The sequence below is a fragment of the Blennius ocellaris genome (assembly GCF_963422515.1).
Source record: "Blennius ocellaris genome assembly, chromosome: 7".
In the NCBI taxonomy this organism is placed as follows: Eukaryota; Metazoa; Chordata; class Actinopteri; order Blenniiformes; family Blenniidae; genus Blennius; species Blennius ocellaris.
In genome coordinates, this window is record NC_137656.1 from 24756212 (window position 1) to 24775445 (window position 19234).

General features: G+C 42.8%; 1 protein-coding gene across 2 annotated transcripts; it reads left to right on the top strand.

The window, feature by feature from the left end:
- The first annotated feature begins 687 nt into the window (after positions 1-687).
- golga3 (golgin A3) lies at positions 688-18390 on the top strand. Of its 2 annotated transcripts, none has more exons than XM_080500109.1 (24): positions 688-738; positions 1981-2245; positions 3732-4013; positions 4849-4961; positions 5303-6006; positions 6190-6298; positions 6925-7231; positions 7349-7551; positions 7639-7776; positions 8555-8716; positions 8797-9165; positions 9277-9354; positions 11009-11272; positions 11367-11461; positions 11757-11973; positions 12755-12898; positions 13023-13220; positions 13321-13437; positions 14146-14285; positions 14404-14536; positions 15164-15286; positions 15450-15614; positions 16208-16374; positions 16481-18390. In XM_080500109.1, exons 2-24 carry the CDS (start codon positions 2113-2115, stop codon positions 16671-16673), a joined length of 4554 nt encoding a protein of 1517 aa, XP_080356235.1. In that variant the 5' UTR covers positions 688-738; positions 1981-2112; the 3' UTR covers positions 16674-18390. The 2 variants fall into 2 exon arrangements, with proteins under 2 accessions (XP_080356235.1, XP_080356236.1); XM_080500110.1 differs by having other exon boundaries at positions 3732-3887.
- Positions 18391-19234: the final 844 nt, after the last annotated feature.

Sequence of the window (19234 nt, forward strand, 5' to 3'; positions counted from 1 at the left end):
CATAGGCTGTGCATTAATATTATTCTTTTTTTTAATTAAAAAATACATAGAGGTGAATATAGATGCATGTTTTATTTGTATTGTTTTTTTAATTTGTTGATTAGTCGATTAATATATTGAACGAAAAGCAACTATTATGAATGCTAAATTATGCTTGGCCACATAAGAACTCATTATGTTCACTCCATATTTGTGCATAATGTATGAAAAGGGCTTAATACAGCTTAACTGAAATCATCTGTGTGTAATCTCATTATTTTAAGCAGTGGTGATTATATTATATTAAGTCATGATGCCACTATTAAAGCATATGCCGGTGTGTGTGTGCATTGTATGCTAATAAGCAGGCGCCAGCAGCTTGTTGGGCACATTTTGTGGCATCAGCCGCTGTATATTGTTGTTGCATGTTTTGGAAATAAGGGCGCAGCTCTTTCACCACAAGAGTGAAGCGCTGAACCACATCTGATCTGCGTCAAAGCCCTTGGAGTAAACCTGTGATTGGCGTATGCATTTCTGTCATCACGCTCAATAATATGATCTCGGGGTTTGTGTGTGTGTGTGTGTGTGTGTGCGTGCGTAAATTTCACATTTAGTGAGTGTCGACAGCAGACGTTCCGCTGAGCTTCGTGTCTCCCTGCAGAGGGTAAACTGTGTGCGTCTTCTGTTGTTTCCAGTCGGACAGGTTTAGGGACGGAACCCAAACAGCCACGTAGTAAAAGGCGAAGCTCGGGGAAAAAGGTGAGTGTTTGTTGTCTTTATCAGCTTCTACCGATAATGTCATGAAACAGTTTACCCAGGGGGTTTGCAACGTGCTTACAAGATAGTGAGTTATAATTGTATCCACTTGAAACAGTAGAGGACTCTTTCCTTTTGTAGCGCTGGCCGCTTGAGCTAACGACTTAGCACGTTTAGCTTGACAGGTCCCCGTCAATAAGCACGTCGGGCGAGTTAGCTGTGTCGTTAGCATCGCTAGCCACTGTTGTCCGTCTATACTCTTATTAATCTGACTAATGTTGGTGTACTGAAACAAACCAGCCATGTTAACACAAGCGAACAGGAGTTATATTCACGTTTCTAAGTGACACCCTTTTGTTTAGACCCGAGCTCAGCAGAAGTAAACCGATAGCAGTGCTCGCAGGACAACATACCAATGGAACGTTATCGTTTAAAATCAAAGTGGCGGCCAGCACACCGAAATTATCTGACAACACACACCGAGGAACTTTGAAAAATACCACTGTCACTGCTTCTAAAGCCAACGGCAGCAGATTTAAAAAAAATTAAGAGACCCGACGTTAAATTCTGATGCATTTGGGAGCTTGTCTAAAATAAATCTGCACATTGTATACACATGATTCAGTTTTACCGAATCGAAATCTTCCTCTCTCGCAATGAATGATAAGCTGTGTCTATTGTTGATATGATGCAAGATGTCAATCAGTTTCTTGCCACTCGCCCTTTAGAGATCACAAAGAAGAGCAACACAGTGCAGTTGCTATTGCAATAATGACTGAAAGTCTGTATTTATTGCACAATATTATGCTTTAATGCACGCTATTCGGGAATGCTTGTAATGCTTCAGTAAACATTTATGACAAGGTTTGAATGTCAAATACCCCTAGGCTCAGCCAGACATAAAAGTACAAACTTAAAATGGTCACACTGAGTTCTTCCTCTTTGATTGAGCTTCAGTAAAGGAAAAATTTACGTTAGATGGTACAAGTATTGAAGTAGCCACAGAGGGTATATTTAACAGGAGACAATCCACTTAGCGTCTATGCCAGCCTTTTAACCCTTGAGTTTAGCTTGTGCTGTTGAAGCTGAGTGTGTTGTTGCATAACATTATTAGTTCCTGAAACAGGTTTGTAGTGAGAAGCCACGACTCCATATGTTGTGTTGATCTTTGCAAGTGTTGTAATCCACACACAAGGCCTTTGGATGGTTCTTAAACTGGATGTTTATGTGGTTGTCTGCATTCAGAGGCGCTCCTGGATTCTGACATGTTCCCAGCTGGCCTCCTCCCTCAGAAGATGGTCTGATACCACACTTTTTCCCTCAAGTGTGCACCTGTGACTGTTACATCAAGAAATAAGTACTAACCAATCGGCTCAGATGGAGACTATTGCCCATCAAGAAGACCATGCTGTATTATCCAAAGAGGATGAAGCCCATATTGTGGAACATGAAACACAACTGAAACAAGGACTGGAAACCACACGAATCACAAAAGAGGATCTTCATAATGGTGAGTGCTGATAATGTATTTTTTATTGGATATGATCATTTTGAACAACCAATAGGGTGTGAATAGATTAGGTCTGACATTAAAACCATTTGCGAGAGTAAAGAAATGTATCTTTGTTTTATATATGTGACATGCAGAGCATACATCGGTGTGTTGTACTCAGTCAGTTCTGCCTGAGATCTTCAATGTTCTTCCCAGTTAAGGCACATTACTCGTATTCTCTTTTATCCAATATTTGTATTCTGACATGGATGACCTATTTCGTTGGGTACCACAAAGCCTAAGATCCACTGCTCAATGTTGCATGGGTCATTGAACTATTGTCTATAATACTAGACTGAATTCTAATCGCTCATCAACCAGAGAAAACCTGCAGTGCTGAAACCCTAGGAAAGTAAAACGCTTCGGTATCTATTTTCATTTATATATAGCGATTTAAATCAACATTAACCTTATATATTTGATCAAACATCCTTTCATGGAGACTTTCAAAATAGCAAATGTGACGATGAGGCTGCTTTCACAGGGAAAACTCTTCTGCGACATCATGATTCGATGGGTGTGGCTTCTTGAGTTTTGATCAATGATTTCCATTCTTATAGCTTCTATCGGTTTTCAAGGGGTGAAAACCTTTTCAAAATCCAAACTGAACATTTGGTGGGTGCACAGACATGAATGACTCATCCTTTTCTCGCTGCAGCCTGACCACACCAGCCAGGGAGAAAAAACATTTACGGAAACTTTACCCACCACGTTTTAAGTTTAGGGAAAAAAATAAAGCAATTGTGTATGATGTAATCACCTCTTGTTTGAAGCTGACTAGTTGGTTAAATTGCTGAAGTTGCACTAAAAAAACCTGGGTTTGCTCATTTAGAAAATAATAAAGTCTTGCCCAGTTTTTTAACATAGAAATCCTCTCGTCTGGATGCTCTAGAATGTGAAAGTAGATTATGAGAAGGCAAATTTCACAGCATCCCACTGGGTCTATAAAAATAATGGATAGACACAAATGGCGCCCACATTATTTCTAATAACAAAGTTCTCGCACTGAGAAAGAAACAAAGAAAACCTCATTTGCTTCCTGTTGTACATTTTCACACACAACCAAGTTGGCTAACTGAAGGTTTAGTAAAAACAGAATGAGAAAAGGTTGTTCTTCATAAATCCTCCCAACCACACTGATTGCAGCCCGGTGTGGAGCCTTGTGGCTGAAATCAAAATCCTAAAATCATCTTACACTCATTTAAATGTTTGATTGTCTGAAGATGATCCATCTTCATAATCATTGCTGCAGGACGACTGTACATACAAGCGAAGGGATGCTTTACGAACCCAGCATTGCACGAGTGTTTCCAGTGTTGCTTGGAGAAGTTGATCAGCCAGTTTGCCAAGAGAACTGCATGTGCACTGACATTTTACTGGAGATTACCGGGACTTATTTGCACATCCCTTTGTGAATGTCTTCCTGTTTCTCCTGTTCTCTCAGGTCGTGTCAACTCAGATGCGATGCCTAATGGAAATGGACTGGCAGCGGGCCTCGCTGCGGCCGGGGACACCCTTGTTAATGGGTCCCTGCCTTTAGACGCTCCTCCCCAGAGCGTCAGCTCACCCGTCAACTCCCAAACCCAAGAGCCCTCCCCAGGTGTGGCTGCTTATCAACCCATGATGCTAGAGAAGTCTGAGGGGGATAGTGCTGAGGTCACGGGTCACAAGGGTGATGCATTGCAGTCTCTCAGACTCAGTATGCCTATGCAAGAGACTGAACTGTGTAAGCATACATTTATGTGGAGTGAATGCCCCCTCTATTACCCTCTGTATTTAACCTCATTTGCTGTGGAATGTCTTGGTTTATTGATTTGTGCTCACGTCTTTTTATTTAACATCCATGTTTGTCTAATCCCAGCTGAAGGATTCAATGAGATTTTGCTTTTAGATGTTTTGAGTCCACTTAATTTCCATAGCTGCGATGAGCTGTTTTGATTGCTTGATTTGACGCGTTGGTGCTTGATTTTGAACACTGTATGGGCTAATGGCTGCTTTTTTTGGAACTAACCCTCTGTCGTGGTGTTTTCAGTGGGTTTGTTTTTTTTACAAAGTTTGGCACACTTGCCTTGTTCATAGCTATGAGGTTATTTTAGGCAATACGCAAACTGGTCTGTTGCCTTCAAGCAACTACTCCCACAGACATTTTATATAAATATATAGTCCCACATTGAGAATTTACATAAAGTACTGCTAATGATGGCTCATGAACATGGCTGATTCAGAGTGCATCTGTTTGATGAGTTTCTGGAAGCTGCAAAGCTTTTGCAAGGCACGAGTGAGACAAACACTTTATGTAATAAAAACTGGGAAATATATAATGGATTACCATGTGAAATGATCCACGTGCCATTTTCTATCAGATGAATGTTTCAGGAGCAAATTGTGACTTCTGTCATTCGCAAATCTACACTGAATCAGTAAGGCAACGCCAGGCTCATTGCCAGGATGAAGCTTTTGTGATCATTAAAAACGACGTGGTGTAAATATTGTGATTTGGTGGAGGTGTTTGTGTTGGTGTGGGGCGATCTTCTGCTTGTCCTAATGTTACCTCCCTTCAGCCAACCAGAAGCCTTCGCTTGAGATGGAGAATGAGGAGAAGATTCGCCTGGAGGCCCGCCGGCGTTTGGAGGAGCAACTCAAACAGTATAGAGTGCAGAGGCATAAGGAGAGAGTGAGTGAATAAGCAGACATGTTCAGGTTATGGCTTATTGTATTTATCTCTTCAAGTAATGATTGAACCCTTAATGTGCTCTCAGATTCCTTGTATTTTCTCTCCTACTTTCTCTTTCTCTGTCATAGTGTTTCCAATACTGAGTAGTAAGTTATGGACATTTAAAGTCATGGTCAGAATTTCACCGGAACAGTTGAAAGTTTAACTAATACTGATGTATGTATGATGTATGCAAGTGTGAAGCCCGACACATCTGATCTGTTTTATTCGAATCAAGCTCAAGTTGGTTCCACTGTGACCTTTGAGCCTTTGTTCTCTCTCTTTTTTTTTTTTTTATTTAGTCTCACCGCACCACCGCCAAGACCCGACCATTCAGTACCCTGGATCCAGAGCTCATGCTGCATCCTGAGGCCTTGCCTCGGGCAAACACTCTTGCCATGACCAAGGAGTATTCCTTCCTGAGGACCAGCGTTCCCCGCGGTCCCAAGCTGGGTAGCCTCGGTATTCCCCCTTCCAAAGAAAAGAAATCCAGGTCACCTCGTCCCAGCAAGATCCACTCCTTAGCTGACTATAAGACTCCTGAGAGTGACGGCGGCGGAGGAGGGAGTGGAGGAGGCGTGAGGTCTGCAGATGGCGGCAGGAACTCCCTCCAGTCCACCATCAGCTCTGTGTCCACATTGTCTGAGGTCAGCGTGGTGTCGGAGGGCAGCGCCTTGGAGACGGAGGCACAGCTCGGCGACAACGTGTCAGAAATTGACGGCAGCGAGACGGGGGCGAGGGGGAACGACGGCAACGACAGCGACAGCTCTTCCTACAGCAGCGTGTCGACGAGAGGGACCTACGCCACGCTCTCTGCAGCGGTGGAAAGGCAGCGGGGACCGTACACGGTGGAGGGGAGGGAGATCGCCCCCGAGGCCATGGGCCAGTTCCCCTCTCTTCAGGAAGTGCTGCAGGCAGCCAGTGAGGAGCAGCACCTGCTGGAGCTGGAGCAGGAGAGGGAGGGGACGGCAGAGCCTCGCAGCCGCAGGGACAGTTTCTCCAGCAGGTATTAGTTTTAACATGAAGAATCAATATCTGAATGCATTTGTCGTTTGAGCGCTAATCATTTCAAATTGCACGAGTTTTGCAATAGTACTGGCATTATTAATGTAATGGTTTTGTGAGGAATCTTGTGAGTTGGCAGTATTGTAAACATTTGAAGTAATGCTCTTATTCATTGTTGTTTTAGTGTTTCTTTGGAGAGTTCTGTGATGGGACATGATGACATGCTTCAGGTGCTTAAAGAGAAAATGAGACTTGAAGGCCAGCTGGAGTCCTTGTCATCTGAAGCCAATCAGGTAGTGTAACACAGGTTTTGTCCTTTTTCTGCAGACGGCTCACATCCAGTCGGTTCACGTTTAACTCAAATTAAATCACGTACCAAACAGCTTCCCCGCTAATGGCTCTACTTTGCAGTTGAATCATCAGGTCTAAATTACACCTTCTAATGATTGATTAATTAAGCCGTGTTGAACTAATTCATACAAATGATGTGAAAAATATTGCAAAAGAAAGCAATGCGAGGCAGATGGAGGGAGAAACAGGATACAGCGATTAGACTTTAAGACTTTAAGAGCAGATCCGCTTCATTGTTGGAGCTCGTCCCAGCTGTCTGAGGATGAAGACAGGATACACCCCGGACAGTTCACAAGTACATCCCAGAGCAAACGGAGAGACGGTTACACATGCTAACATTCACACCGGGCATTTTTAGAACCACCAATTACCCTATTAAAATACACCTGTCATTATATGTAGTTATTGTCTATTGAACTAAAAATCTGCTTCTCTGGCCTCTAATTTCAAGTTTTGATTATACCTTCATTAGAATTTAGCCTAATGGCTATAAAACACCTGAGCAGGACGTTTATAAAACGTCACAACATTCGAGAGAGATTGCTGAACAGCATGTCTTTGCCTCCAGGCTCTCAAGGAGAAAACTGAGCTCCAAGCACAGCTTGCCACAGTGAACGCTCAGCTGCAGGCTAAAAAGGAAGAAGCTCAAGTCAGCCAGCAGAAGCAGAGCGCCCTCACCTCCGAGGTGGGCACACTGCGTCAGAACTGCGGCCAGCTGGAGAGAGCCATGGTGGAGCTCCAGGGAAGCCTGGAGAGCAAGAACGCCAGCCTGGCTTCTCTCAGCACTGACCTGAAGGTTGCCGAAGAGCAATACAACAGGCTGATGGGGAAGGTCGAGGAGATGCAAAACACCATGACCTCCAGGGACACCACGGGTAAGTGGTGAAGAACCACAGAGCTCAGACCAACTGGATAAAGTCACCCCATTGATGTTTATCATCATTATCATTCAATTTTTTCTAACGGGCCGTGTTGATTTTGAACTTGTGCAGTTCAGGAGTTGCGGCAGCAGATGGGAAGTCTTCACAGCCAGCTTCAGCAGGTGCAGCTGGAGCGCAGCACCCTGCAGAGCCGACTCAAGACCTCTCAGGCTGAGATCGATTCGCTGCAGCAGGTCAGGCAGTGGTACCAGCAGCAGCTGGCTGTGGCACAGGAGGCCAGAGTCAGACTGCAGGGAGAAATGGCCAACATGCAGGTACGGCTGATTCTGATGGTGTCAGGTTACACACTGTGACTAAGAGATGCCATCCTCCGTGCTTATTTTTATTTTCTTCCTCATCAGACTGGACAGATGACTCAGATCGGTGTTTTGGAGCATCTCAAGTTGGAAAATGTAACCCTGTCGCATCAACTCACAGAGACCCAACATCGCTCCATCAAAGAAAAAGAACGTATTGCAGTTCAGTTGCAGAGCATTGAGGTATAATTCTCTATCATTCATTCCTAAATGTCCAGTCTCGAGACTAGAGTGTTAAATCTCAGTTATACAAGATCATTTTATCGAGGGCGGGTGTAATAAACAGCGAGGGTGACCAACTCATTTTAGCACAATTTCATCCAAAGAGGGCAAGACCAGTGAAATAACCTATAAATATTGATGACCTCAAACGTTTCCCTTGGTATGGGTCCAAGGAAGTACATATTTGTTTTTTTATTTTTACCAATCAAACAAGTGAATTAAAAAAAAATCTAATTCTAAAAATACATATTATTTATCAGAGCCTTTCAGGACACTCAAGGTCATTGTACAGTACACATGTCCAGACATTGGATGTAAAGAACACATTTGAACCTGGTGCCTATTTTAGCAACGCACCCTACTTCATAATATAGTGAAAAGTCATAAAACCACGTCCTCTAATTCTGGCTCACTCACCTCGAGCTTTAAATAAATAAAAATAAAATGATCTGTTAAAGCTGCTAAAATATCTGAAGTGTGATTTATCACACTATTACCATCAAAACATCTGTCACATTTCAGTCCATATGATATTTGTTAACCTAAACATCCATATTTTCACAAATTCATCCTCACAAGTAGAGTTCTGGAACGTAATGAAGTAACAAGTTAACATCACCTGGTCTTGTTATTATTTTTTCCTTCAGTTTTTCTAAATCTCATAGCTTTTGCCCGTGTGTCATAAGTTGTAAGTCCCTGCTTTGAGATGTTTCATAATCTTGCACTGTCTGCGACGTAGGCCGACATGATGACTCAAGATGCCGCTTACAAGCAAATTCAGGATGCAAAGTCCATGGTGGAAGATGACCTGCAGCACAAACTGGAGGAGTTTGAAGAAGAGCGAGATCAGTTAATTAAACTGGCCAACACAGCCAGCCTCCTGGAGAGGGAATTGGAGCAGGTAGGCAAGCCAGATTTCACGGTAACATGTTGCAGGAGTGCGAGAACATTTGCTGGACGATCATTTCTTGTCTCTCCCAGTTAAGGCTGACCCTGTCCCAGAAGGACTTGCAGCTCCAGTCGCTTCAGAACGAACATCTGGAGCTGATGCGGCAGCTGACAACCACTCAGGAGAATCTGCACACCAAAGAGCAGTCCATCAACCAGCTGGAGGCCCGGTACCTGGAGCTGGAGGCCCAGCTGGCCGAGCTGCAGACCGAGAGCAGCGCCAAGGACGACAACATCCAGTATCTGCAGAATGAGAAGATTGTCCTGGAGGTGGCGCTGGAGGCCGCCCGGGCAGACAAGAGCCAGCTGGACGAAGGTGCCGAGCGGCTCGGGGAGGACGTGCTGGTGGCCTCAGATGTGCTGGATCAGCTCCGACAGGAGGTTCAAGTCAAAGCCAGTCAGGTGCGAGACGTGGAGAATTTCTTCTCACTCGTGGTTTAAAAAAGAATGACAACATGAGGCTCTCCATGTCCATTTTAATAATCCTAAACAATGTGTATTTTGATACTTCAGATTGAAACTCTACAGCAAGAAAATAACTCCCTGAAAAAACAAGCTCAGAAGTTAAAAGAACAGTTCCTGCAACAAAAGGTAAGTCCTCTCCCTCTGTGTTTCCTCACAGCTCTCCGTCAGTCAGTGAAGCCGGCGAGAACTCTGGACAAGTGGAGCCTGTGAAGACGTAACTTACATTTAAAAGCACTTGGCAGAAATCTCCCAGCTGCCGGAGGAGGCGGCTTTGTCGAGCCAGATGGCTGTCAGATTTTCAGAAGAAAAGCCCAAAGTGCTGGTAGACACGCCTCATTGGACTGGAAATGGTGGAATGCTGCTTTGTGTTGCATTGACAGGCTGTCACGACCAGAGTGGAGTTAATTGACAAACTGACAGACACGAGGACTCTATATTGTATCTCTGTCAAGAACTGAGCTTCTGTGAACTCTATTTATACTCGTGCTTTAACCACCACCTCGCTTCATCAAATTCAGTTTGGGTTGCTTCAACAAACCAGCAAATCTCGTGAAATACGTTTGCTACATCTCAAGGAATGGCAAACATTGGATGTTTCTGATGATTTAGATTTGTATGAGGAGTTACTTATTAACCCGTTATAGGACCAGTATATGCCAACTTCCTCATTTCTTACTGTTTCGTCCAAACTAATGACGATGAGTCACTGACAAACACAGAAGACATGAACAAATATTTTCTTAATAACAGTACATGACATTTCTGCCTCAAACATATTAATCTATTGACAAACTGATTTATATTGTCTCTTTGCTCCTCACTGTTTTTGCACAGGGTCACCAGGTCAATACTTTTATATTCAAATTGATAAAATGAGAAACGTGACACCATATGTAATCCCAGTACCCATAAAACGAGTCATTTTGAGTGTATGTTTGTTGCAAATAATACATAATGATGTCGCACAGTAGTATTAATAATGTGTTAACATGAATTTATAACCTTTTACAGAAATCCAGTGTGAAATAATTAATAAACTGCTTTTTCTGACAGATGTTATCATAGATAAATGGTAACTTATTTTTTGTTATATATTCAGTTTTTTCTTGAAATCTCCTTTTCAAAAGTCCCCAAAGTAAAAGTTTTTCACTTTCAAGCGTCATAGTGAATGCCCAGTGAAAGGTTTAATGTGCTGTGAGTAAAGTAAGACGAGGTACCGTGTCAGTATTGTTCAAAGGAAAGTACGCAGCTCCTCTGCCTGTTTCAAACTTAGACCTGAGCAAAACATTCACTCCTCCCATAGAAATGCTATCAGATTTCATATTTGAATGCATAATACATACACAGTACACCACACTCCTGTTGCTATACGTTGATTAAAATTTAATGACGTATTTGAATAAATTCAAGTTCTAAAAATCTCCGCCTGCAGAAAAGCCAGCATGCGCTGCAGCTTTCCTTTTTACAGGGTTTCTGAAATGGTTTAGCTTCTTATACATGCGAGTTTCAAGAAAAGGCTAATTTGAACAGTGGAAGAAAAAAAAAAAAGGCCGATACAACTGAGTATGCATATAAAGTTTTGCTTCAGTTAAAATGTGTCACTCAACCGTAGCAATGATGCAGTGTGGGATTTAAATCTTGTTCCAGCCCTCGCTCCTTCAGTCGATGAAAAGTCTAATTTCCTCGCGGTTTCAGTCGAGGCAAAATGTGAGCAAGGCAAGACTTCATTAGTGTTGTCTGGGAAGCTTTCATTCCGAACACAATGTTGTTGTGGTCACAGGTGATGGTGGAAGCGTACCGCCGGGACGCCAGCTCCAAAGACCAGCTGATCAGCGAGCTCAAGTCCAGCAAGAAGCGTCTGTTGGCGGAGGTGAAGGACTTGAAGCAGGAGCTGATCAGCTCCCAGGGGGAGAAGCAGAAGGCGGAACTGGAGCAGGCTCGGCTGCAGAAGGAGGTGGTGAGAGTCCAGGAGCAGATGAGCAACATGGAAGCCCACCTGCAGGCCATTCAGACAGAGAGGGATCAGCTGGAAACTCAGATTCAGGTATTAGTAGGAGCCCTGGAGGTGAAAGTGCGTTGCGTTATATTCTCCTATTTTGTTTAGTAATGAGGCATGTTTGGTTTTCCTCCCATCCCAGTCGCTGCAGTTTGATCAGAACCAGCTCGCGGCAGTGACACAGGAGAATGAGGGTTTGAGGAAACAGGTGGAACAGATGGAGGGAGAAGCGAAAAAGTGAGTCACGCTTTGGAGATTGGAGGAGTTTTAATCATTCTAACCACAGTGACTTGGCCCGTGTTGCAGAATTCAGCTTTTGTGTGCTATTTATAAACATAAATATGGGACAATGCTTATACAATGTCTGATTGCCAAACGCTATTGTGAGTCAGTACGTGTGGTTATAAGAAGTGCATCTACCCATTTCATAACACTGAACATGAAAACAAAACGTGATATTTCTGGGATGCTCACTGACATCTTGTGTTCCTGTGTGATTCATCGAGATTAAGTCTTGTGTCCATGAACACAGGGCTATATCGGAGCAGAAAGTGCGCATGAAGAGACTGGGGACGGATTTGACCAGTGCTCAGAAGGAGATGAAGGCCAAACACAAGGCCTACGAGAACGCCGTGGGCATTTTGAGCAGGAGGCTCCAAGAGGCTCTGACGGACAAGGAGACCACCGAGGCCGAGCTGGTCAAACTCAAAGCTCAGGTGTCAGCTGGGGGAAACAGCCAGGCTCTACAGGTAAAGCAGCACGCGCTCGGTCAAGGCCCTATTAACAAACTACCACAGTGGTTGTTTGAATCACTGAGTTACTGTAAAGAGTGTCACTTTTTTTAAAGTGCAAATGGGGGGAAAACATTTTTTTTTCTCAAATGCTCATTACTCCAGTTGTTTCTGAAAACACAACAGTGATGCAGCTTCCACTCAATTGTTGTGAATATGTGGTCACAAACATCAGATCCGCCACCACTTGCGCTTGGAAATACTTAAAAATATTAAATGCTGTGTTTGTATAACGGGAATCAAAAGCGCTGAACTTCAACGACCACTCTGCTGCCACATTTACAAATCTCCCACAAAACTTTAATTGGGGGGGAAAAACACACTTTAGCCACAAAAGCCAAGGTTGTATTGTTGTGTTGTGGCTCCACCAAGATTAAACTAATCTAAAATGAAGTTCGCTCAATTGAGTATCATGTTTGAGTCATTTAATTTCGAAATGTCATTTTTGACGTCCGATTAAAAAGTAAGCAAATATACAGATTCTTTTATATTGACGAAGGATGACATTTAGTGAAAGGCACAATTCTAAAGCTAGTTCAGTGTTTGATGGTGCTTTGAAGTTCACGTGAGGCTTCTCATCTCTGTTGACTGTCTGTATGCAAATGAACTGGAGTGGTCGCAATGAGAAGTGATAGGATACGATAGGATAGGAAATCGTTCAATGGGTCATTTTCTGTTTGCTGTAAAATATGACTGCAGCTGCTGCCCCACATACTGAAATCCTCGTTTTGTATTCTAGGAGAAAATCGAGTCTCTCCAGGCGGAGCTGCAGGCTGTGACCAGCAGCAAGACGATGCTCGAGAAAGAGCTGCAGGAAGTGATCAACCTCACATCCACAGAGCTGGAGGAGTACCAGGAGAAGGTCATGGAGCTCGAGGACGAGGTATTTCATCTTCCACTGACTCGGAGCTGCTCATTTCTCATGGAGCGATCGTGGCCAACAGGAGTACTGTCACAGAAATCATGTGTGCTGTCGTGTATTCATGAGAAATCTCTCAATTTAACAGCTTCAGGAGTCTCGGTGCTTCAAGAAGCGCATCAGAAAACTTGAAGACGCCAACAAGAAGTTGGCGCTTGAGCTGGAACATGAAAAGGGAAAGCTAGCTGGATTAGCACAGTCCCACAATTCACTGCGGGAACACTCCAATATTTTGGAATCGGCCTTAGCAAAGAGGGAGGCAGATCTCGTCCAGCTCAACTTGCAGGTAAAAATTACTTTGGAACTTACTGTGGTAATCTATTCTCTATCCACCGTGTTTGTTTACTGTCGCAAATGGACATAAAGTAATGGAAATGTAATTGCAGGTTCAAGCTGTCCTGAAGCGTAAAGAGGAGGAGGACCAGCAGATGAAACAGATGGTACAAACTCTGCAGCTTGCGCTGGAGAAAGAGAAAACCAAAGTCAAGGACCTGAAAGAGCAGGTATGATCTCATGACGGCAGATGTGAAATATTTACTGCTTGGCTGGAAGAAGAAAAGGCGTTTTAGATTATGAATGACATCAGTGAGGGTTTGTTTTTGGCTGCTCCCATCCAGGATCGCCAGAGTGGACATTGTGATCTGCATGTTTTGATTTTAAGTTTTAACTCGATCAGAACAGTTCTGGGTTCGGTGGTACCTCCATCACCAGTGACATTCAGACTTCTGAGGAATGAACCAGTGAATTGTTTAAAAAAAAAAAAAAAATTTGTACCTTTTTTCTCCCATTTTCACTTTTTTTTTCTCTTTTCTAAATATTTAGCATGATTTCTTACATATATTTTCAGTAAACATAAAATAATAATCCCCATAGCCTTGTTGTAGTATTACATTTATTAAAATATTTACAAAGTACACAGTGGGACTCATTTAAGATTTTTTTTTTTGTTAAACAACCTTTTCTCTATCTCGTATGTCGAGGGTTTGTGATTTCTACAGGTTCTTTCAATAGCTTACATTTGAACTTTCTCAGATTTACCCCACACTCTCAAACGAACAGTAACCCTTTTTCCCCCAGTACATTTTTCTAAGAAGGAACACTTTCCATGTCTTCACATAGTTTTTGCGTCACACAGTCGTGAGGTGGATGAAGAGCTGTGAGCGGCTGGTGTTTCTATTCTATTGGTTGTAATGACGTGGTCTGTCCTTTAGGTGGCAGCAGCAAAGGCTGAGGCAGCCCACAACAGAAGGCACTACAGGGCTGCCATGCTGGAGCTGTCAGAGATCAAGAAAGACCTGCAGGCCAAAGAGGACTTGGTCAAATCTCTGCAGAGTGAAGCCCACAAACTACAGTACGGATATTTGTATTTTTCTGACAAATGCAAATGGCTGTACAGTTTAGATTTGATCTAATGTCACAGGCTTTAGACTCACAAGCAGTCGCTTTTATTATAATGTGTCACCCTGCAGAGCTCAGGATGAGCAGCATGCTCAGGAGGTTTCCAAGTTCCAGGAGGAGTTGGCAGAGGCTCACTCACAACTCCAGATCCTCCAAAAACAACTCGACGAGGAACTGTCCAAACAACCCCTCACCAACCAAGAGGCAAGAACACTGGACCAGACTCATAATGTTGCTTATTGCTCAGGTCGTAAATCATATCTTCACAAAAAAAAGGGATTTTCTTCACTTGTTGACGTGAGGATTGTTGGTCAGTTAAACCAGTTAGTGTTGTGTTCATACACAAGGCCACTTAACTTGCCTGCAGCCGCCCACTGGAGTCAGTGTAACAGAGCGCTCAGCCAGCAGGCTCCCTTTCTAAACCACAGCGCGGGAAGTTCAAAGTGATGTGATGCCGCGAATCCAACAGCATTTGTCAGAATTGCCACGTAGATGTACATGGAGACTGGGTCTGCAAAACACAAGTCCCTTATTACCGCTCCACTGCTGGATGCCGTTTACACAGAGACGCTTTAATCCTTTTGGTTTGAGAAGATGACGCTTTTTATCACAGCAGTGACCTCACACGGTCTGATGCCACTTGAATTTGTGGAAGGTACAGTCAAAGTTAATGGAATATTTTCCTTTCTAAGACTAATCCAATAGACAGAGGAGTTGGTTGTTAGAAGCCAACCTCCTTGGTAAATGAGTGTTTGTTTGCAATGATATTAATGACAGTCATTGGCTTGTATTATAGTGACACTGACATGTTGTTTTTTTTATCTCGTGCAGGTTGAAGACTTGAAGTGGGAGGTGGAGCAGCGGCAGAGGGAGATTGAGGCTCAGAGGCAGCAGCTGGAGATGATGGAGCAGTGTCACCACCGGGAGCTGGACAACCTGCAGACGGCTCTGCAGGCAAGCTTTGTCTTCACCATAACCTTCCATTTTATATGGAACTGTGGTTCGACAGCTGCCACATTCACAACAGCACAAATGATTGCAGCTTCCAACCCCCCCCCCCCCCGCTTTATTTTCCCCAGGTGATTTGTAACCAAAATAATGTGCTTGTGTGTTTCAGAACATCAAAGTGGAGCTGGAGTCTGTGCAGGAGGAGATGAGCAGCACCAGGAAGGACAAGTTCATGCTGCAGGCGAAAGTAGGCGAGCTGAGAAACAGCATGAAAACAGTCCTGCTGCAGAACCAGCAACTCAAGCAGGACCTCAAACAGAGTCGCCTGAGGAAAGTACGTCATTCCTTCCTGTTATTTTGTATCCCGTGTTCTTTTTGTGGTGTGGCGTGGCACAGTGGCATTCTCACCTCATTGTATGAACTTTGTGACGTTGAATATAACGCCCTGTGCATGTAGGAGCACATATTCTAGGGATTGGCATGTAAAATTACAAAAATATTTAAAAGTCGGAATGAAAACTCGTCTCTGAAACTTGGTGAAAAATAAATCTGTTGCTTTTTCAGCATTTGAATAATATTTATTATATTAATCCGTTTAATACTGACCTGTAATATAATTTTTTTTTTATATACGTTTAACAATGCTGAGGGACTTTACAGACCTAAAATATCAAAGATGAACAAAAAACGGTTTCTCTTCGAAAAACATCACAGCTGAAGTCCACAAACTGCATCTTAGTGTTTCACACCGTTTGCGGCGACGCTTTTACACAGCTGGCTGCGCCCATTAATTTCTACTGGATGAGTAATGCTTGCACTGCCAGCGCCTTCTCTTTAAATGTCAGAGCTGTTAGTAAACTGCCAACAAGCAAATGCCCACTGTGGATAAATGACTGACTGCGTCCCCCTGTAATAATGTCGGAGCAGCAGCGCATGGAGCTGAAGAGTGAGGGCAACCCCTCCAACCCAGTGACGCCGGTTAAAATCCCAGATTGTCCTGTGCCTGCCTCTCTGCTGGACGAGCTGCTGAAGCCATCGACCTCCGTCAACAAGGAGCCGCTCAACAACCTGCACAACTGTCTACGGCAGCTCAAGTATGGCTTTTCTTTTTAATCTCTGTGCGACTTTTTCATCTGCAAGCTGAATGGTTATCCAAAAGCTAATAGGCGCATTGTTTATTTCTCTCTGGCTTCCCTGCAGAGAGGAGATGGACAGCCTCCAGAGGCAGATGGAGGAACACACAGTCACAGTACATGAGTCAATAGGCTCGTGGACAAACACAGAGGAGGGACTGGCTCAGCTGGAGCCTCAAGACGACGTCTCCAAACCATCAGCACTGCTGAACAACACGGCGGTGGGAAATGACGACGACGCAGAGCAACAGCAATCATAACAAAGTAACTTTTTCTCAGGCCAATAGAGGGAGAGTGGAGTTTTATCCACAAAGGCACTTTTTTAGCCCCCCTGTTCCCTTTCTCATTTAACGATTGCTGCCAACATTTGGCATTCCTCCCATCGGCACAGAGGTGCTTTTTCACAGTAATACTTTATGCACCATAGCTTTATTCTTTCCTTTTTATTTGACGGTTGTTCATAGTTGTGTTATGCATTTTGTCACATTTATTTATTTAGATTTGATAAATTAAAAAGGTTTATTTTAAAGCAACCTCTCCAAGAGGACCTCCCCAACCCCCTACACACACACACACACACACACACACACACTCACACAATATCTTTTATCATTGATCCAGATGTGATCTCTATTAAACTTCCTCTATAAACCCTGCTTCCAAGTCATTTTTAGAGATTATCCTCCTCATACTGCTAAATAGGCTTTGATGATGCATTCTAGTGGCTGAGATCATTAAAAGTATTTTCAGCGAAAGGGGGAGAAAAAAAAATCCTCCAGTCTGCCACCAGGCTGACCAGGACCTGTTCTTCCATTCATCTGTGCCTGTGTATGTGTTAACGTCACTCGTCTACTGTAACTGACATGGTCGCACATTCACATGAGTTCTACGCAGCCTGTGGTGGAACCCGATCACTCTCGTTACGGTGTCATTATTTTATTTTTTGGTATTGCCTCATATTAAGATGCAGTGTTTGTTTAATGTAACCATATCACCCTGGGTTCTTGAACTCTTTAAAAAAAAAAAAAAAAAAAGAGAGAGAAACCAACATTAATCTCAGTTATGTTTATAAGCATGGACTGCAGTAATGTGTACGCAAAAAAAAAAGAAGCCTTAAGCAATCTTTGAGATGCCCGAAAGGACTAAGTGTCGGTGTGAATGAGTGTTTTCCTGCTGAGGGAGTGTGCAAAAAATGTTCTGTTCTATTGTATATGTGTGCAATTCCTTACTGAAGGACGTTCCATCATCAAATAAGTTTGTCACAACTGACTTTGCACACCAGACGATCGAAACAAAACTGACCTTCTAAGTTTGTAAGATTGAAACTGAAAAAAAGTTACTACTTTGAGTTGACAGCCGGTTTAATGAAAGGTGTTGTGTTTTTTTTATTTTTAATGCGCTTGGTACATACTGTATTTACAAAAAAAGAAAGATTACCCCTGATTCACATGTTATTGTTAAGCTCTGTTTCTTGGGTTAAGGGATAAGTTAATTGTTTCCAGAGGTTAATATATATATATGTATATGTATACAAATGTTCTTTTTGTATTATTGTATATTGAACATATTTGTTCCAAAGTGTAAAGAGGAAACAATACAAGACATCACATGCAGACCATGGATCTGATTCAGCCGTACCCCTGAGTGTTGAAAGGTCATAGGATGATACAGAGTCTGTCTGCTTGCGGTCATGTTGGGACTCAGTCATGGTCTTGAAGTTATTTAGTAATAAAAACTCAGAATTTGCGTGCTTGATGAATTCCAAAGGGACCGTAGATTTTGTTTGGGAGCGGATTGCTTCTGGAGGCAACTAACAGCTGGTTTACTATGTTCTCGAAGAAAATATTTTGGCCCGTATCTTCAATGCTTAACTGTTCTTTTTTTGTTTGTTTGTTTTTCTCCAAAACGTCGAATGGATTTAACATTTGTGTTGGGATATGTGATTGTATTTATCATAAAATTGCACTATTCATCTGTCATAGCTTGTGCTCATTCATGAGTGAAGGAATCCAGTCTTGCTACTCCAGGGGTCGATTTTACTTGGTTTTCTTCTTTTGCTCACTTAGAACGTGACGCTAATTACAAATTACCAATAATAAATTTGAGGAAAAACCACTTTGTTTTGTGTTCGGTGACAGTGGTGAGTCCCAGCTACACTATCTCGTCAGACCTCATCCGATACGCTTTGTGCTATATTGTCAAGCCATTTATGGACAATGCGTGAAAGCAGGTTTCACACTGACTGGACAACTCACCAAGTCCATCATAAAGTAAACAGACACACCTACGGAATGTGGAACCAATCAACCCGAAATGCATGTTTCCAGACTGTGGTTAGATGTTGAAGTAACCAGAGAAATCCCCTTCACATGCAGGGATAACATGCAAACTACACAGAGAGTAAAGTAAGTAAAGATGTGTGGCTTTTTTTTTGACTGCCATTATTACATTTATGACGAGCTGTACAATGCTGTGCTGCAATAATGACTAACATCCAGTGTGACATTAACAAATCAAGCTCCGTTAGTGGAAGAGCCTCTGCAGTCTTGATTTTCCTGGACAATTCTGCTCAATCACCACACTTATCAATAAAGCCCTGTTTAAAAGAAATCTGTCTTTATTTACAAAAATTACAATTTTATGATCATATACTGAAAGGTCCGAAACTTGGAAAAACTCATTAGTTGCTTGATAATATTATAATGTGGATTGGTCTCGTGCATTTTAAATAATATGACCATATATGAGCATGGAGCTGTCATGTGTCTAACTAGAATTTGTTGATTTCTGAGGTTTGTCAGTTCATTGAAAAGCTTCAAGA